Source organism: Peromyscus leucopus, chromosome 6 (assembly GCF_004664715.2).
Source record: "Peromyscus leucopus breed LL Stock chromosome 6, UCI_PerLeu_2.1, whole genome shotgun sequence".
Taxonomy (NCBI): Eukaryota; Metazoa; Chordata; class Mammalia; order Rodentia; family Cricetidae; genus Peromyscus; species Peromyscus leucopus.
Genome location: NC_051068.1, coordinates 61003783 through 61025237, shown reverse-complemented (window position 1 = coordinate 61025237; position 21455 = coordinate 61003783). Strand labels below are relative to the sequence as shown.

The window sequence follows — 21455 nt, the reverse complement described above, 5'->3', positions numbered from 1 at the left end:
ACAGGTTGAGAAATGCTGGTTTAGATGAAAGGTGGAGATGTGTGAAGAGGAACTGAGGACTGTTATCCTTAGGCAGATTCAATTAAGAGCCTCCTATGATTCTTATACCTGTATGAGGCATCAATATTGTTATTAACTATGTTTTACATAGGAAACTGAGGGACCCACAGGTTGAATAACTTGACCAAGGTGATAATATTAGGAGATGGCAAAGGAAGATTTGAATCTATACATTTTGACTGTGGCCCATGATGTTAATTAAGAGAAGACCAAAACAATTACATTTAGTTGATAGTTGATGATTAACTTAGGAAGAATATGTGCAGACTTTTTTGTTATGTGGTCACATAAAGTTGGAAGTCATATTGGGGTCATATTATTATGGGATGTCTTAGTAGTTGGTTAGGTTTTATCATGTACACCAAGCAAAGGAAACTGAAAATTTCCTGCCAGAATAAATTTACTTTTTTTTTTTATTGCTGACTTGGTTGGTTCAAACAATTATAAGCTTGGAAGACAATGTTGTTACTTTCCCTTCCTCTGGTTAATGTGGTTAAGATATTATTAATTTTGCTGAGAATAATGAGGTATAGTAACTTTTTTCTAAAAAGCTATAATAAATATCTGGACTGGACTGAAGAAATAGTTTTTAAACTAGCCCCTCTAAGAGGGCTGACACAATTGTATTCTCATATATTAAAGTCTTTAATAGGCAAGAAAAGCTTCCTATACAATGCTGAAAATAACAAGGCATATTTCTATCTCATTTCTTCTGAAATACATGTTTTGTATTTGATTTATTCTCAATCTGTGGATCAAGACCCCTTTGGGGTCATATATCAAATATTATGATTCATAACAGTAGCAAATTACAGTTATGAAGTAGTAATGGAATGATTTTATGCTTGGGGGTCACCGGAAGCTCTTAGCTCTTTCAGCTCCAGTGAAAGCAGAAGTGACCGGATCCTTTTCACGAGTCAGTGTTTTGATGAATTTGTGTAGCCTGAAGAAACCCCCGAGGTGAAGTGACATTTCTCTGTACCCTAAAAGATGGAAAGAAATTATCAGGGAGCTGGAGTGAGATGACTTAGCAGTTAAGAATTTATTCTGTTCTTACAAAAGACCTGAGTTATGTTCCAGCATCCATACCTGCAACTCACAACCACCTGTAACTCCAGCTCCAGGGTGATCCAATAAAATAAAATAAATTGTTAAATATCAAGAATGACCTTGAAGTTAATCCTTAAAATAACCATCCCTGAGCTGGGCAGTGGTGGCGCACGCCTTTAATCCCAGCACTCGTGGGGATGCAGAGCCAAGTGGATCTCTGTGAGTTCGAGGCCAGCCTGGTCTACCAAGTGAGTTCCAGGAAAGGCACAAAGCTACACAGAGAAACCCTGTCTCTAAAAACCAAAACAAAAACAACAACAACAACAAACAAACAAACAAAAAAACCCATCCCTGTCTTCAGGCTTACAAAGGAAGGCAGGAAGACATGGAGGAACCTCGAGTCTTGAACACAAGACCAGCAGTCAGGTTCTTGCCCATGTCTCCTTTGCTCCAACTTGGTCTCTAAGAGATTTTATGACCAGGTGAGGAGTGTGGCAGTATTTTGCTCCTATTCTCTACAATGTGTGTATGTGTCTATGGGGGTGTACTACATAATTCTTGTATGGAACATGAAGCGTAGCCAGGCTCTAACAGAAAGTGGAAGTGAGGTTACTCAGGTCTACAGGTGGCGAGGGAGGTCTTGTTGAACAGATGTAGGTTTCGGTTTGCAGATGAACCCTTCTGGAGATTGGTTACAGCAGTACTGAGTGGTACACTTAGAAATGGCTAAGGTAGGAAATGTTGTATGCATTTTCTTGACATTTTAAAAGTCAAAGCAATATTTTAAATATGCAATTAAAATGTGACATCTTAAAAATAAGAATTTAATTAGCATGGCAGCAGCTATATAGCAATTTTAATGGATTTTTTTTTAATAAGTAAGAATTAGGAATCCCCCTCCTCCAGAACTTTTGTAGTTCTTTATTCAGGTTTTGGTTTAGAGGATAGTTCAGGCCAGACTTTCTAGGAATTGGTGTATAATAAGCATTTCATTTTGAAAAAGAAAAGAACATGAAGCTAGATTTTATTGTAGTTTTGGAGACACTGAGAGTATTCTCAGTTTGAAGGTGTTTTGTTGTTGTTTTCTTTTGTTTGTTTGTTTTGTATTTCCCCTAATTAGTGTTTAGAAATAGGCATATAGATGTTTACAGCTAAAATTGAATCTCTAAAGAGGAGGTCTACTTTGGGGCTATATAGATAACTAGAAATATTTTTAATAAAAACCGTCTGTTGAAATTCGTTTAACTGTGGTTTGCCATGGCAAGCATAATGACTGATGGACAGGACATAAAATAAGACACATGGTAACACATCATTGTGATAGCTCCACACACTGTCCTTCATACATACTCGTGAGGAATGATGTGTTTACTCACTCCCATCTCACAAAAGACCTGAAGGAAATAACTTAAGGGAAAAGGATTTACACTGGGTCTTCCCACATCAGGGGGTCCGGTCTGGAAACTGCCAATGTCACCCATCACAGCTGTTGTAGACACACTTCCTCTATAGCATGAAGAAGCCTCTGTGTCAGCTAGAACCATGCCAGACATTCTTTCAGGGAAGGGACTGTGGCTCGCTCATCTTTTGTTGCTAGCATGTAATGCAGTAACAGATACATAGAGATATGCGAGGTGTTGAACAGAGGCATTGATCACTACATCACTGCCTGAGTTCACCTGCATCAACAGCCTGGGTTCATCCCAACTATTGTTTACTTGGTCTAGGAGCCTTCTTCTCCCTGGCCCTAGTTTTTCCTTTCCTTCCACTCTGTAACATACAGCAGTAAAAAATGATTTCCGTGATGTAGACATGATTATTGTAACCCTGGTGTAATCTTGACTTTTTAAAAACCTTAGCTTCGGGAGTGAATGTTATGTGGGAACAATTAAGTGTGTATTTTTAACTTCGTCATTTCATTTTTCTGCCATTTTGCCTGAATTATACTTGACAGGATCCTGTGTAACAGATGTAATACGTTACTGAAAACGAGGTTCTGTAATCAAAGGAATCTGGGAATGATGAGTTCACAGAAGTAACTATTTTGAATTTTTTGACCCTTTAATCTGACAGTATGCGTTACAAGTCTGTCTTGGTCTGTTCCCTTGAGATATTAGTGTTCTGTGAAATACACTTTAGTAAACCCTGTCCAAGTTCACTTCAGCAAGTAAGACTGCGTTTACTGTCAGAGACTACCCTCTCCTCAGAGCTGTTATGCATTCCAGGTTGATTCCGGCTTGCAGATCGCATTTGAACTTGTGTAGACCTCTGCTGGTGTCAGTCAATACACCTGCATTGAGTCTCGAAAGAGCCCAGGTCACGTTCTTACCCTTCACAACCCGCTTAGCAGGCTCTTAGGAGGAGCCAGCTGCTTAGTATCTTTGCAGTGTCTCCTTTACAGGTTATGCGTCTGTTGTTCTACCAGCTTGCTTGCTTCAGACCTGTGTCTCTCATAGACATTAGCACACAAGAACTTGCCAAGCTACAAAAGTTCATATTGCTCTGATATTTTAAAATAGTCATATTGGTATTTTTCTAAAATAAATTTGTATTATTACTCACTTAAAGCTAAACACTATTAACATTCTTAAAGCATTTTAAAAGTTAATTTTTAACTATTTATATGTGTGTGGAGGTGTGTCATATCTCCTGGAGCTGGAGTAACAGCTGCCTGCTGTGTATACTGGGAACCAAACTCAAGTCTTCCTGAAGAGCAGTGTACCCTCCTGATCTCTCTCTCTCTCTCTCTCTCTCTCTCTCTCTCTCTCTCTCTCTCTCTCTCTCTCTCTCTCTCTCTCTCTCTCCCTGCCCCTACTGTTGACATTCTTATCTGTGTCCTTTTTGTATGTGCGAACAAATAAGAGAAAAGTAGATTCAAATTGGCTTGCATAATAGGATAACGGGAATTCATTATCTGATGTTAAGAAGTTGGAGGAGGCCTTCTCAAGGTTGGCTACTTGCACCACACATTGTCTGAAGTCTAGACTGTCTTTGACATTTGGCTTTCCCGTTTTGGTTGTGACTCCTAAGTCCTTCTCAATGGTGTCCAGAGAATAAATTGTCCCCTTCCGTCTCTCCCTCTCCCTCCCCCTCTCCCCTTCTCCTCCTCTTCTGTCCTTTGCTTTTCTCCCTCTCTCTCCCTCCCCCCTTTTATACAAGAAGAAATGTCAGCATGCCCCCTTCCCCAAGCAGGCTTCTGTTTATATCTCCTTGGCTAAGTCTGAGTTAACAGCCTTATACTAAAGGGATGTTCTGGGAGCATCCATTCTTTCAGAGCACGTTACCACTGTAGCCTGAACAGAAATTGAAGCTCTGTTAAGAAAGAAAGACTGCTGGGCTGTCATGGCACAAGCCTTTAATTCCAGCACCAGGAGGCAGAGGCAGGTGAATCTCTGTGAATTCAAGGCCAGCCTGGTCTACAGAGTTCCAGGGCTGCCAGAGCTACACAGAGAAACCTTGTCTCAAAAAAACAAAACGAAACAAAAAGAAAGAAAGGCTGTGGAGGAGTAACTGAGAGGGTCAGCAGAATGAAATCCATATGCATTTAAAAGTAAAACCTTTTAAGCTGGGTGTCCCAGCTGCTCAGGAGGCTGAGCTAGGAGGATCCTTAGATGTCAGCTGGACAACACAGCAAACGAAGCTAGGCTTTTAAGTTCAATATTACTATTATTTCTCTTATTGTCCCAGATAACTAAGAATTAAATACTGTTTGCAGAGATAGGGTGACTCGAATATTGGAGATGGAAGAAAGAAGTATGCAAGTATTTTATTGGTAAACGATTTGAAATAGTTTAAAAATAGTCAATGATTAAAGCAGTTGGAATGCTTGAATTTGGTACCACTTTTAAGGTTATCAGAGATTTAAGAAAATGTTGACTATTTGTTTGCTCTTGTGGTAGGTAGCTTCAGGCTAGGCTTCCAGACTTCCTAAAAATGACTCTCCTTTGCTCTAGATGCTTCATAATGAGATTGAAAAGGATGACCCTGGACTAGCTATGAAATTCCATAGGCCATCCCCCAGACACTGTTCCCTGTTTCCTAGGAGATCCAGGCTTGTGAGAGTCATTCTCCCGAGTTATATTCCCCACTATAAATCATCTGATCTGGAAAGATCCACTCCACAAGACCTGGACCGTTGATGCCATGCCACCAGGTGGTGGCAGAGTGTCAGAATCGTGCCTGCCGTTAATTTCCCCAGATAACCCTCATTTCAATTTGTTTGCCCTATTTTGCCCCCAAAAGATTATCAGTATTTTATAAATTTTAGTATTTCCATCCTAATACTGTGTCAAGCTGCTCTGTGTTTTATAGACGTTTCATAAAAATTAAACCTGTTAGTTGCATTTATGTTTAAATTGAGCTACTTTTTGACCCAAGGGGGTGGTTCAAACTTACATGATTGCACTAAATCAAATTCAGATATAGGATCTTATCATTTCCCCAGTATTTATATTTATTTATAACCATGATTGTCCTACATTATAATTGTTATTTTTTATTTTTATTTTTTTGGTTTTCGAGACAAGCTTTCTCAGTGTAGTTTTGGTGCCTGTCCTGGATCTTGCTCTGTAGACCAGGCTGGCCTCGAACTCACAGAGATCCGCCTGGCTCTGCCTCCCAAGTGCTAGGATTAAAGGTGTGCACCACCACCGCCTGGCTCTAATTATTTTTTAAACCCACTTAACTTTAGATTGGATACAAAACAATTTCAACTTTGAAATTTGTTGATTTTTCGTATTTACAAGGCTACACATTGACATTTTGACTATTATCTAACACTTCAATTCACTACAAATGTTAGTTTGGTTGGGGTCATTGCCTATCTCCTAGTAGCACCAAAACCAACTTTAAATCTTAACAAGAAACAAATAAAGAAGTACCGTGGACTTTCCAGGGCCCAGAACTCCTAACTCAACGGGGCGGCATACACTTGAGTGAGGAAAGTCATTATAAAGACATCAGTGCCTGTCTGTCTGGCTAATGCATGATGACCAACATCCACTAGGTTTTTATAGGTAATTTTTAATTCATGCACTAAAGGACTCACAGAGGACCAGGAATGTACTGGAGAGGAGGAACCAGCAATAGGCAGTGCTCGGCTTACTGCCTGGCTCACTGTTCTTGCAGCACAATCATCAAGCTTTCTTTATTAAAAGATGAGGATCATGAGGTGAGATTTGTGCCTGGCAGAAAACTAAACAAATACAGTGTTGCTATCGTTGAACATTGGTGTTGCTAGGACTAGACAAGATAGTAAGGCTGTGAGGAGAAGCCTACATGAACCCATGTGTGTGAGAGCTAATGCCACACTGTTGTTGGCTGACCTCCATACACAGCTGTAACATGCATGACCACTCACTCATACACAGCATGCGCAATATAATTTTTTTTTTTAATAATGAAAAGAAATAGTATGGGACTGAGAATATAACTTAGCTGTGGAGTGCATATTTGGCATATTCAAGGCTCTAGGTTCAATTCTCAGCACTACAAGAAAAGAAACTTGATCCATAAAAATGTGAAGATTGATTGACTAAATATCAGTAATTGAAATCAGTCTAAGGGGGTGGGTGACTCAAGTGTGTAAAGCATTTCCATACTTTCATAAGGACCTGAGTTCAAATCTCCAGAACCCATGAAAAGCTGGATGAGATAGCACACATTTGTGATTCTCAAGTACCTACTACACAGAGATAGGCAGAGACATGCCATCCCTGGAAGCTCATGGGCATCTAGCCTGGCAGAGGCAAAAGTAAACAGTGACACCTTGTTTCAAAGTGGAAAGTGCAGACTTGTGCAATACATACATCATATATACACAAAGATTAGAAACATTAAATAAAATGAAAACAATGATGATTGTCACTTTTCAACCATAAGATTAGCAAACTTTTAAATGTTTGCCAGTATCCACTTTGGGAGAACTTGCAAAGATTAACCTATTCTATACTGCTGATAAATCGCAAAATTCCAAAAATGTAAGTTAACATGTTACAACCAGTGGGATAGACATTATCACAATAAAAGAAAATAAGTGTAAGTAAGGTATGAAGACCCTGGGTTCAATCCTTGCAGTACTCCTTACCCCCCAAAAACAAAGAATAAGAAGTAGGGACTCAAACAGGCACTTGTATGCCAGTGTTCTTCACAATGAAGAGATGATACAGATGGCTATCAGTGACTGTATAATATGTGATGTACGCAGAATACAATTTTGTTCAGTCTTTAAAAGGAATGGAATTGGGGTATGTGCTTCGGCACAGGTGATCCTTGAAGTATGCTAAGTAAAATAAATACAAAAAGATATTTGTGGTTCCATTCATGTCAGGTATTTAGATTAGGCAAAAGCAGACAAGTAGTAAAATAATGTTCCATGGGTGGAAGAGTAGGAGAATGGATAGGTGGTGTTAATGAATCTTTTTTGTTTGGAACGATGAAGATGTTCTGCAGATGGATAGTGGCAAAGGTTGTGCAGCAGCCTGAATGTATTTAATGTTATTGAATAAAATATGCTAAGTGATGCATTTTGCATATCTTTTCCATAATTAAAAATCTTTAAAAGAAGTTGGAGAGGTGGCTTAGTGGTTAAGGTATGCTGCTCTTGCAGAAGATCCAGCTCTGGTTCCCAGCACCCACCTGGTGGTTCACAACTGTCTGTTTATTCCATTTCCATGAGATCCAAAACCCTCTTCTGACCTCCGTGGGCATCAGGTACATAACATGATACACATACATACATGCAGGCACTTACACATAGACATGGCCATGGTGACCCAGATGCTGGGAGGGTGCAGAGGAAAGGAATTGTCCATTTGTGGCTGTTGGGAATAGAAATTGTGCAGCCACTGTTTGAAGGCATTTGGGCAGTTTCTTATTAAAGTAAACATACTTTTTATCCTGTGACCCAACAGTTGTGCTCCTTGGCATTTACCAAGGGTGTTTTGTAAAAAATCTGTACAGGTGTTTATAGTAGATTTATTCATAATTACCTACGTTTGGGAGCAAATAGGGTATTTACTAGCTTAATGGCTGAACAAACTGAAAGTTACCCAGATACTAGAATATTATGCACTGGTGAAAATAAATTGGTTATTGTAAGCTGTAAGATGATTGGGGGTTCAGTGGGAATTCAGTGCAAATTGAGAAAAGCCATTCTAGGAGAGGAAGGATAACTAGATGGGGCATAGAGAATTGTGACCAGTGAAACTGTTCTGTATGAGACTTTAATGGTGGGTACATTCCCTGAAGTCCCCAGAGTGCACAGCACCAGTGGGCCCTAACGTACCATGGACTTCGGTGATGGTGATGTCAGTGTAGGCTCATAAACTGTGACCAATGTACCATTTGGTGTGAGATTTTGATAGTGAGGGGCTATGTATATGTAGGATTAAGGTACATGAGAAAATCTGTATCTTTTGCTCAACTCTCTGTGGACTTAAACTGCTCTGAAAAACAAACTTGTTTTTAAAATAATATAGACCTGTTGGACTTGGTTGCACACATCTTTAATCCCAGCACCCAGGAGGCAGAGGCAGGTGCATTTCTGAGTTTGAGGCCAGCCTGATCTACATAGTGAGTTCCAGGACAGCCAGGACTTCATAGTGAAACCTTGTCTAACATAAAGAATGTGTGTGTGTGTGTGTGTGTGTGTGTGTGTGTGTGTGTGTGTGTGTGTGTGTTCTTTATGATATATATACACACACATTCGAAATTTATCTGAAAACAGTGAATTACAAAGCATCATACAAGGGTAATCTGGTTTACATTTTGAATGTTACCTGTACTGGTCTGTGTCTGAGTGTAAAGCAATGGATAGCACTTCTGAGAAGGTGTATGTGCAGTAGGGCCACTGTATTTTTCTACCCTGTGTCTTTACTAGGTGGCTTCCAATGTATTCACTATTCCAATGAGAGGAGTATTGTGTTAGAGTCTCAAATCTAAAGATGAAACCTGTTTTTTTCTAATTGTAAGTAGTTTTTACTGTTCCAGCTGCTGCCATTTGTTCTGGCATACTAGTTTTAAAAATTATCATTAGCTTTAGTGAAATATGGAAATGGATTTAGTATAGTATATAATTGATTCTGGTTTCACTTTATAGACATATACAAAATAGTTTGGTCTTTAACGGAATCTTGTGGTGAATACCTTTTGAAAATATAAAATATCATCTGTTTAATTTTTTTATAAGTGTGGGCTTTTGATTTTAAATACAGAGATACTGAGACATTTTCTAGTTCAAACTATAATATATAGTAGTAATTTGCTTTCTCTTAGGAGGTAGGTTATATTTTCCCATATATTAATACCTTATTGCTTCAGTTGGGTTTGTTACTTGGAGAAAACAAAATTTTATTTGCATCATTATTTCTCAAAATTGTTGACCCGTAAACAGTAGGATCAGAATCACCTGAGAAATTTATAAATGCAGATTCTTTGGACTATAGCTCAGTGGCAAAGTGATCGCCTAGTGCTCAAGGAGTCGGGGATCAGAACCACACCACTGTTCTATTTAGACGCTCAGGAGGTGGGAGCAGCAGCCTACTAAACATACAGTACCGTATTCTGCTGTGTGCCGCTGCTTGAGAACTGCTGGCTCACGTGACCCACACACCTCAGCTTGCTCCCCTCAAAGCCCTGGTTGCATGTAATTCCACAGGGCATATTAGGAACCATAGCCATATACTTCTAATAGCTGTACAGATCAAAACAAGCAAAACCTGACAACAAAGCAGAATCCAAAGCCTGGAGGCAAACAACCTACCCAGAGCTGTGGCTCCCGGGGTGTTTGGGGTGAGTGTCTGAAAACTAACAGGGACCAAGCAGCCCTCAGCCAGTGTCGCATCCTATCGTTTGCATCCTGTATTACCAAGATACTTAACATGAGTGACAACTTGTGGATGCAGTGCTTCATGTTTAAAGTACTGAGATGGGGGCTGGAGAGCCGCGGGCTCAGTGGTTAAGAGCATTTGCTGCTCTTCCAGAGGACTGGGTTCCTTTCCTAGCACACACTTCATATGGAGGCTCATAACTGGATGTGACTCTGGTTCAGGGGATATGACGCCCTCCTCTGGCCTCTGTGGGTATCTGCACACAAGTGAGAGACAAAAGTAAAATACATCTAAGATACTAAGATATATGTGTGTACATAAGATTATTATCAGAATTGGGGAAGTATTGAATGAGTTATCTTTCAGATGCTTTTAAGTTGTAAATGATTGTAAGTAGACATGTACCTGGAGTGCTTTATTCATGTGTGTGTGTGTGTGTGTGTGTGTGTGTGTGTGTGTGTGTATTCCTTATCTGTTAATTGTTTTGTGTAATTAATAACTTTAAGGCTAATGTGTCTAGTTATTTTATAAACATTTTCCATGTTTTTAAAGATGTATGTGTATTATTTTAATTGGAGAATGTCCCTGTTCCTGAATAGAAGTGATATATATATATATAGATATAGATATATAGATATATGTGTGTGTGTGTGTGTGTGTGTGTGTGTGTGTGTGTATGTATGTATGTATTTATTTAAAGATTATTTCAGGTAGGTCCTTCAGGGTGTTTTTAAGCATGGAGGTTTTTTTGTTTTTGTTTTTGTTTTAAATACATTGCAATCTTTGTTATGAAGAACTCAATTTTGTTGCTAAATGTAAAGTCTTGAAGCTTGTTTTGGCTCGGAAACCCGCCGAATGTGTTCTGTTTGAACTTGGGAAAATAATGTCTGTAGAAGAGGCCCCGCTGTCCAGGTGATGACGTCTGCTGGCCTTGACTCGCTTGTACTCCTTCAGAGCTGCTGCTGGAGAAGCTGTAAAGGAAGTGGGCGGCGCTTCTGCTTGCCCAGTAAAGCCACCGACTTTCTAAAGATACTTTCTGAATTTTAAGCAAGACTGGTATTTCCACACTAACCTCCCTCTCTACAGCTAGATTTATACTGTGAAAAGTCAGTTGCTTCTCAGCTAACAAATTAAATTAATTACTTTCTAGAAGTGTATGACTCCAGAGAGACAGAGGCATGGAAGATACTTTAAGAAGGCTTATCTCCACCCAAACCAGTCTGAAATGTCTTAATTTATACTAAAAGATGTGGTAGAAGCTGGGGGTTGGGAATTGTCCGTGGTTATTTATTTACTCACAGACTCAGGTGAGTAATAGTTGTGAGGGTCAGGTGTGCCCTGAAATTTGTCGGTCTTTTCTAGTGGTATGCTTGTGGATTTTCCATATTTACTGTCTGGATGACTTCCACATGGAACTTACCTGCTTTCTAAGCTGAGTAAGATGAATACATTAGTGAATTGACTAGAATTGGCAGCAGGTAACAGATGTGTGAAGTGTGCGATTCCTCTAGATGCTTTACGGGGACAAATGGGATAGTCCTGACTGACTGGAGAGGCACAGTGCGAGTCTACACGAAACAGCCTGAGGTGTTCTTAAGAGACCTTAGTCAAAAGGGAAGTGAAATTTGAATACAGATTTTTAAAGGAGATATTTTTGAATTTTCAAATTCAATTTCTAACTAAAGTAACAAGGTAGAAGTTATTTGGAGGTAGAGATGGAAAAGCCCCTAAAGATTACATAAAGATGTTGAAGACATATTACTCATGGCTGGATGTAGTGCCACATGCCTTTAATCCCAGCACCTGGAGAGGCAGAGGCAGGCTATTCTCTTTGAGCTCCAGGCTAGTAAGACCTATGTAGTAAGAGCTTGTCTCAGAACAACAAAAATTGGGGGAAAAATTGAAGACATTATTTTTTTGGATGAAATAAGAAAACATTTACTTTTTGTGCAGGCTAATTTTATGTCAACTTGACAGACTATTTTTGTTTGCTTTTTGTTTTTGTTTTTCAAGGCAGGGTTTCTCTGTGTAACAGTCATGATTATTCTGGAACTCACTTTGTAAACTAGTGGGCTAGCCTCAAACTCAAAGAAATCTGCCTGCCTCTGCCTCCCAAGTGCTTGGATTAAAGACATGAACCACCATGCCTTGCCCATTTAAAAAATTACGCTGGGTGGTGGTGGCCCATGCCTTTAATCCCAGCACTCAGGAGACAGAGCGAGGTGGATATCTGTGAGTTCGAGGTCAGCATGGTGTACAGAGTGAGTTCCAGGAAAGACGCAAAGCTACACAGAGAAACCCTGTCTTGAAAAAAGCTAAGGGGTTGGAGTGGTGCCATCTCTGGGCTGGTAGTCTTGGGTTCCATAAGAAAGCAGGCTGAGCAAGCAAGCCATGAGGAGCAAGCCTTTCAACAGCACCCCTCCATGGCCTCTGCATCTGCTCCCGCCTCTAGGTTCCTGCCCTGTTGGAGTTCCTGTCCTGACTTCCTTCAGAGATGCATTATGGATGTGGAAGTGTAAGCTGACTAAAACCTTTCCTCCCCAAACTCCTTTGGGCGTGGTTGTTTCATCATAGCAATCAACAGCAACCAGACACTTTTCTTTCATTCTACTCTGATGATTAATAATTTTCTTCAAATTAGAAAAATTGGTTTTCAGTGTGGCCTTTAATGATTTTTCTAACGTAGAGCTGAACCAAGTCTGTTTCATTTTGTCTTCTTAGCAAACCATTTTATCTGCTTGATTCTCTCTAGCTGTCCGAGGGAAGCCAGAAGCACGCAAACCTACAGAAGAGCATCGAGAAAGCTAGAATTGGCCGGCAGGAGACGGTAAGTTTGTGTCTCTAGATTCTTTAATAATTGTGTAGCAGCACAAACCCTGGAGCCAGACTGCCTGAGTCTGAAAATCTTCTAAAGTTTGTTCTTAATTTTCTCAGTTGTGACATGGGGAAAAATAAAATACAGTTCATTCAGTTGGTATGTGATTAAGCTAGTCGATATTTGCAAAGGTTTAATGGTACATGGAAAGCCCTATTAAATGCTCATGTACATATTTTAAGAATTGTAAAAGCTTTGGCACGTAATAGAAAATGATCAATATGATATTCTTGTGATGGTTATTCTTGGTTGTCAACTTGGCTATATCTGAAATTAACAAAAACACAAGTGATTACGTATCCGTGAGGTATTGTTTTTTTAATTAAATCATTTGAAGTGGGAAGATACACTTTTAATCCCAATCTTTTGAGGTGGGAAGATTCACATTCATCCAGGCCACACCTTCTGCTGGCAGCCTACATGAAGGACAGGGAAGAAGGAAGCTTGCTCTCCTTGCCTGCCTGCCCTCACTCTAATTGGCAAGTCCATTCCTTCATGGCAGTAGAGCCTACTTTGGAATTCCAGTGTAGACTGAAGACCAGCGGAGACATCCAGCCTCACGGACTGAACAACTACTGGTTCTTGGACTTTCCCGTGGTAGACAGCCAGTGTTGGACTAGCTGGACTGTAGCTTGTAAGCCACTCTAACAACCCCCCCTCCTCCTCTCTCTCCCTCCTTCCCTCCCTCTGTCCCTTCTTCCCTCCTTCCCTCCTCTGTCCCTTCTTCCCTCCCTCCCTCCCTCCCTCCTTCCTTCCTTCCTTCCCATCTATCATCTATCATCTTCTGTCTATCTGTCTCTAGAGAGCTGTTTGTCTGTCTATCTATAGCCAGAAGTGATTCCAGAGCAATAGAAGTATAAGGATGAATTTTTTTTAGTATCTAGAATAGGTTTTCCAATTTGCTGACACCTACCATTACTCTGAAGCCTCTCCAGTTATGAAGCCTCTCCTAGACACTTGGACAGTATTAAAAGCCCATGGTATGAACTGTTTTTCAAACTTAAGGAAACAAATGCATCTGATTATCCTGATTCATCAATTGTGAGAGGCAACAGATTTGATAACTCTATATAAAAATTTTGACAGCTTCTAGAAAAATAAGGAAAATGATGCTAGTTGGTTGCTCCGAGCATCTCTGGATAAACTGACAAAGGAAAAGAATGCACTCTGTGATAAAACTAACTAGCTTCTAGCATCTCAGAACACAGTGAAGGACAAAGACTCAAGTTGCAGGAAATCAAACCAAAGTCTTCTTTATAAGACTGGCTGAAGGGTTGGGGATTTAGCTCAGTGGTAGAGCACTTGCCTAGCAAGCACAAGGCCCTGGGTTCGATCCTCAGCTTAAAAAAAAAAAGACTGGCTGAATTACACAGAAAAATTCAAGTCCCAGCCTCTGAGGGCATTAAAGTAAGCGCATTTCTTGGTAAAGAATGGGATCCTGTATCTTGGAATGGGAGGACCCTATTGAGGTAAGAACTTTGAACCTTCAGATTCTCAAGGGTTTATCTCACCTGAGGAGGTAGTCGCTCCCATTCTCAACAGAAAATGTACTCCCACCCCCACCCCCTGAAACACTGCCTTTTCTGCCCTTGACTGAGGAAATGAGTCCTTTATTGTCTGCTGAATCAGCAGTGATTTTTCCCTTCAGGAGATGCTAGGCAATAACACTGATGTCCTCCAGGGCCCACCAATAGTTGCCTCTAGACCTATAACCAGACTAAAGGTTAAGCAGGCTCCTAGAGGGGAGGTAGGAAGTGTAGTCCATGAGGAAGTGCACTACAGTACTAAAGAGCTTAATGAGTTTGCTCATTCATTCACACAGAAGTCTGGGAATATGTGTGGGATGGCTTTTAAGGGTGTGGGATAATGGTAGAAGGAGCATAAAACTGGATCTGGCTGAGTGTATTGCCATGGGCTCACTGAGTGGAGAGTCTAGGTTTAGGGTACATTCTCTGTCAAAAAAAAAAATGTGTCGTTTGTTTGAGTGGTTGGCTGAAACGTTTGTCAAAAGATGGCCTGCTGAAAAGGAAGTTGGAGGTGCCTGATATCCCTTGGCTTAGAGTCGATGATGGGATTTTAAGACTCAGGGAAATTGCAATGCAAGAATGAGCGCACTGTGTCAGACCTATCCTCCACTATGGGAAGACCAAGAGGACATGCCCTTCATGAATCCTGTACGACACAAAATGGTGAGGGGCACCAGCACATCTGACGAGCTTTGTTGTCACCCTCTTCCTTGTGTCAGACCTTAGGGTTGGAAATGCCGTTGCTCAGTTGGGTGAATTAAATTCAGTGGGTTTAATTGGGCCCCGAAGTAGCAGGGGCCAGGTAGCAGCACTGAATTGCCAAAGGCACGGTGATCGTAGTTCTTATAGTGGGCAGCCCAGGCAAAGCAATGTCCATAATGGCCTGACCCATAATGGGCAGCATGAGCAAAGTGATTTTTATGGTTGCATGACTCAAATAGACCTTTGGTACTGGATAATCAATCATGGTGTTTTCAGGCATGATCTAGATAAAAAGTATATTGCATTTTTGTTTGATCTATATAAGCAGAAAAATTCTCCAACAAATGAAAAAAAAAAAAAAAGCAACAAAAAACAAGGCTACATTGCATTGTGGCAAAAGGGAATCCCAGCCTGTGAATCAATTTCCAGACATAAACCAGTTTGCAGACCCAGAATCCCTTGAATGAAGGGGTGGCCAGGCTCCCCTGAGGAAAGACGTTGATAAAATACCTGAGTTTTACTGTTAGCCTTTCCCCAGTCCTCCCCAGAGGGACCTGCGGCCTTTTACAAGGGTAACTGTACATTGGGGAAAAGGAAACAATCAGACTTCCTGGGGTCTATTGGATAATGGATCTGAATTGCACTGATTCTTGGGGAAGACCCCAAGAAGTATTGTGGCCCTCTGGTTAAAATAAGGGCTCATAGAGGTCAGTTGATTAATGGAGTTTGTGCTGAAGTCCAACTCACAGGTCTGTTAGGTCCCTGAACTCATCCTGTGGTTATTTCCCCAGTCCCAGAATGTGTAATGGGGAAAGATATACTTAAAATTCCCACATTGGTTCCTTGGCCTGTGGTGTGAGGGCTATTATGGTTGGAAAGGCCAAATGGAAGCCTTCAGAGTTGCTTGTGCCTAGGAAAATAGTGAATAAAAGACAATATCGCATCCCAGGAGGAGTTGCAGAAATTAGTGCCACCATCAAAGACTTGAAAGATGTTGGGGTCATGGTTCCCATCACATCTCCCTTTAGCCATCCTATCTGGGCAGTGCAGAAGACAGATAGATCATAGAGAATGACAGTTGACTGTCGAAAACTTAATCAAGTAGTGACTCCAATTGCCGCTGCTATACCAGAAATGGTGTCCTTTCTTGAGCAGATTAGCACATCTCTTCACACATGGTATGCATTTATTGATCTAGCAAATGCCTTTTCCTTGGTACCTGTTGATAAAGACCACCAGAAGAAATTTGTTTTCAGTTGGAAAGGCCAGCAGTATACCTTTACAGTTTTACCTCAAGGATACATAAACTCTCCAGCTCTGTGTCATAACTTAGAAGGGATCTTGATCATCTTTCTCTTCCACAAAATATCACATTGGTGTACTAGATTGACAACATTATGATGATTGGATCAAGTGAGCAGGAGGTAGCAACCATTTGGACTTATTCGTAACATATATGTGCCTCAGAGAATAGGAAATAAATCCAACCAAAATTCAAGAGCCTTCTACCTTGAAATTTTTAGTGAAATTTTTAGGAGTCCAGTGGTGTGGGGCATGATGATATCCCACCACCAAGAAAGAAGCACCATGTTTAGTGGGCCTGTTTGGATTCTGGGGATGGCACATTCCTCACGTGGGCGTGTTACTCTGGCCCATGCACCAAGTGACTCAGAAAGCTGCTAGCTTTGTGTGGGTCCTGGAACAGAGAAGAAGGCTCTTCAACAGGTCCAGGCTGCAGTGCAGGCTGCTCTACCATATGATCCAGCAGGCCCTATGGTACCAGTGGCAGATCAGGATGCTCTTCGGAGCCTTTGACAGGCCCCTCTAGGGGAATCATAGAAGATAAGATACTTTGGGATTTTGGAACAGAGTTCTACCATCATCTACAGACAACTATTCTCCCTTTGAGAGACAGCTCTTGGCCTGCTGTTGGGCCTTAGTGGAAACTGAATGTGTGGCAATGGGCTACCAAGTTACCATGAGATCCATAAAGTAGGATGTACACAGTAACAATCCATTATCAAATGGAAGTGGCATACATGTGATCAGGCCCAAGCAGGTCCTGAAAGCACAAGCAAGTTACCTAAATGCCTATGGTTTCTATTCCCATTACAATGCCATCAACTGCCAAGAATGCATCTACAGCCTCATGGGATGTGCCGTATAACCGAGGAAGAGAACACTAGGTCCTGGTTCTTTATGTTGTACAGGCATCTCCCAGAAGTGGACAGCTACAACATTACAACCCCTTCCTGAGACAACCCTGAAAGACATTAGTGAAGGAAAATTGTCATAGTAGGTAGAACTTCAGGCATTGCATATGGTCATACATTTTGTTTGGAAGTAGAAATGTCCAGATGTGCAACTGTTCACTGATTCATGGACTGAATTCAGTGGATTGGCTGGATGGTCAAGGACTTGGAGAGAGCATGATTAGAAAAATTGGTGAGAAAGACATCTAGGAAAGAAGTACATGGATAGATCTCTTCAAATGGGTGAAGGATGTGAAGATACTTGTATCCCACGTAAATGCTTATCAGGTGACTTCAGCAGAGGAGGAGTTCAATAAGCAAGTAGATTGGATGACCTGTTTTATAGACTGCATATTTCCCCAGCCGCCCCAGTCACTGCTGAGTGGGCCCTTGAACAAAGTGGCCATGGAAGTAGAGATGGAGGTTATGCATGGGCTCCATGATGTGAACTTCACTCTCTCAGGCCCACAGGGCTACAGCTGCTGCTGGGTGCCAGATCAGCCAACAGCAGAGACCACCACTGAGCCCCAGATGTGGCACCATTCCCTGGGGTGATCAGCCCGTGATCTAGTGGCAGATTGACTACATTGGACCACTTTCTCTATGAAAAGGACAACAGTTTGTCCTTACTCTATAGATTTGCCTTTCCCACATGTAATGCTTCTACTAAAACTACCGCCTGTACCTTACAGAATGCCTGATCCACCGACATGGTATTATTTCACACAGTGTTGCTTCTGACCAGGGAACTCAGTTCACAGTCAGAGAAGGGCAACAGTGGGCCCGTGATCGTGGGGTCCACTGGTTTTACCATGTTCTCACCATGCAGCTGGCCTTAGAGAAAGATGGAATGGCCTTTCAAAGACACAGTCACAGCGCCAGTTAGGTGGCAGCAGCCTGGAGGGCTGGGGCAGGTTCTCCAGAAGGCAGTAGTATATGCTTTGAATCGCTGTCCAGTATATGGTACAGGATCCATGGGTCCAGGAATCAAGGGGTGGAAAGGGGAATAGTTCCATTCATTATCACCCCTAGTGACCCACTAGGACAATTTTTGTGTCCTATTCCCATGACCTTTAGTTCTGCTGGCCAGGACGTTTTGGTTCCAGAGTGGGGAGTGCTCTTGCAGAGAGCCACAACAAACATCCATTGAAGTGGAAGTTCAGACGTCCACCTGGACACTCTGGGCTTCTGCTGCCCTTAAGTCACCAGGCTAAGAAAGGAATAACAGTTAAGAGGGGAAATTGGATTGCTTCACAATGGAGGTGAGAAAGATTATGTTTGGAGTGCAGGGATCCTTGGATCATCTCTTGGTGTTAATTATGTCTGGTGATTATAGTACAACATCTTAATCCAGGCAGGATGACCAAGGGCACAGACTCTTGAGGAATGAGGATGTGAGTCACTCCTCCAGGAAAAGAGCCAAGACCTGCTGAGGTGCTTGCTGAGGGTGGAGGAAGGACAGTGGTAGCAGAGGAAGGTAGTTATAAATACCAGCTAAGGCCACATGACCAGTTGCAGAAATGAGGATTATAATTGACATAAGTGTTTCTGTTGTAATTGTTAAGAATGTGTTTGTACAGATATTTGTGTTTTCTTTCCTCGATTTCTTTATCATGTGATATAACATCAATTAAGAGAATATCAGTGATTATCATATTTAAGTCTGAGATACTGAAATGATGTCCATTGCCACCCATTCTAAATTTATGATGTGTTTGTGGTTGTATGTTATCTGATGAAATATACAATGCATTTGCGATTGTATGTGGGATAGTTATATCATGTTGGGTATAATTATGGCTTGGTTATTGTTTGCATTTGGAAATTAAGCATACATAAAGAGATATGATTGTGTGTCAAGCTGACAAGGGGTAGACTTACGATAGCTGTTCTTGGTTGTGAACTTGACTATATCTGGAATTAACTAAAATCCAAGGGGCTGTGTACACTATCACTATGTGAGGCCAATATGTGATTTAAGCTGTAGTTGTGTTTCTTTTATGAATTTGGGTGCTCATGTGTTTGGTGCATAGATGTTAAGAACTGCAGTATCCTCTGTGTTGATTTTTCTTTTGAGTATGTGTGTCCTTCCCTATCTCTTCTGATTAGTTTTGGTTTGAGGTCTGTTTTGTCAGATATAGTGGCTATACTGGCTTGCTTCTTAGATCCATTTTCTTGGGATATCTTTTTCCATCATTTACCCAGAGATGAATTCTGTCCGTGATGTTAATGGGTGTTTCTTGGATGCAACCAAAGCATGGATCCTGTTTTCGCATCCATTTTGTTAGTGTGTCTTTTTTCCTGGGGAATTGAGACCATTGATGTTGAGACTTATCAATGAGCAGTGTTTGGTGATTCCTGTTATTTTATTGTTGGTTGTTTTTTCTTTCCCTTCTTTTGATTTGCTGGTCTGATATTATTTACTCCTTGTGTTTTCTTGGGTGTCATTAGCCTCTTCAGGTTGAAGTTTTCCCTCCAGCACAGTGGTTCTTAGCCTGTGGGCTGCAACCCCTTTGGGGGAGTCGAACAACCCTTTCACAGGGTCACCTAAGACCATCAGAAAGCACAGATATTTACATTATGATTCATAACAGTAGCAAAATTACAGTTATGCAGTAACAATGAAAATAATTTTATGGTTGGGGTCCCCACAACATGAGGAACTGTTTTAAAGGGTCGCAGTATTAGGAAGGTTGAGAACCACTGTCTAGTGCCTTCTGTAGGGCTAGGTTTATAGATAAATAACTGCTTAAATTTGATCTTGTCATGGAATCACTTTTTTTCTCCACTTATTGTGATGGAAAGTTTTGAGTGGCATCTGAGAGTCTCAGAGTCTCTCTAGCCCTTCTGGCTTTTAGTCTCCCTTGAGAAGTGAGGTGTTAATCTAATAGGTCTGCCTTTATATGTTATTTGGCCTTTTAATGCTTCTTCTTTGCTCTATGTGGTTAGTGTTTTGATTATTATGTGATGTGAAGAATTTCTTTTCTGGTCCAATCTGTTTGGAGTTTTATATGCTTCTTACACCTTGATAGGTACCACCTTCTTTAGATTGGGAACGTTTTCTTCTATGAGTTTGTTGAAAATATTTACTGTACCTTTGCTTTGGGTTTCTTCTTTTCCCTGTATTCCTGTTATTCATAGATTAGGTCTTTTCACAGTGTCCCAGATGTCCTGGATCTTTTGTGCCTGGATTTTTTAGATTTAACATTTTCCTTGACTGGTCTATCCATTTCTTCTATCTTGTCTTCAATGCCTGAGATTTTCTCTTCCATCTCTTGTATTCTTTTGGTGATGTTTGCCTCTGAGGATCCTGTCTGAATTTCTAAATTTTTCATTTCCAGTTTTCCCTCAGAAAACTGGGTTTTCTTTATTGATTCTGTTTCCACCTACAGTTCTTGAACTGCTTTCTTCTTTCATCCCACTGTTTGTGTTTCCATCGATTTCTTTAATGGATTATTATTTTCCTCTTTGAGAACCTCTAACATATTCATCAAGGCTATTTTGAAGTCCTTATCTTATGCTTCAGCTACACTGCATTTCTCATGGCTGTTATGGTAGGGTTACTGGGCTCTAGTTGTCCTGGCTGTTGTTGATTGTGTTTTTTACACCGGCATTTTGGCATCTGGGATTGGGAAAGTTGTAATTCTAGGTGCTGATATCTGGTCTTGTCTTTGTTGGGTGAATATTTTGTTTCCTGGTTTCTATTACCCTCTGTGGTTCTTAGGAGAGTGTGGTGGCTGTGTGTTGCCTTGTAGGGAATGCTTGAGAGCTTGACAGGTATTGGGGATTCCCTTTAGAATGTGTTTCTTGATATTGGAACCTGACACTTAGGGTGGAGCTGGGCTAGAAGTGGGATTGAAGGCTAGGAGGTCGCTGATGGGGGTCACTGAGGGAGGAATACAGGCTGTGCCTCCAGGATCTGCTTAGTTCCTTGGGAATGGGTGCAGAGAGGGAGGAGAGGTCAAAGCTGGTAGTCTGCTGGGTTTCCAGAAATTGCCTGCTAGAGTTGGGGGCTCAGACAAAAGGATGTGGGGAGGTGGGCAGTGTGTCCGCCTGTAGGAGAAGGTTTGTGTGATCTAGAGATGGGCCAGAGAGGAAGAGGAGGCTACAGCAGGTGGTCTGCTCCAGAGCTGGGGATACCCCACTGGGGGATTGGATTTGG

At 41.2% G+C, this 21455-nt stretch overlaps 1 protein-coding gene across 5 annotated transcripts in view; it reads left to right on the top strand.

The window, feature by feature from the left end:
- The window catches only part of Mnd1 (meiotic nuclear divisions 1), a 68368-nt gene that overhangs the window by 25389 nt on the left and 21524 nt on the right, over window positions 1–21455 (top strand). For all 5 annotated transcript variants that reach the window (XM_028894281.2, XM_037206690.1, XM_037206689.1 and 2 more), the window contains one exon: window positions 12691–12765. In XM_028894281.2, the coding sequence (XP_028750114.1) occupies window positions 12691–12765 (75 nt within the window). The remainder of the gene's footprint in view (window positions 1–12690; window positions 12766–21455) is intronic.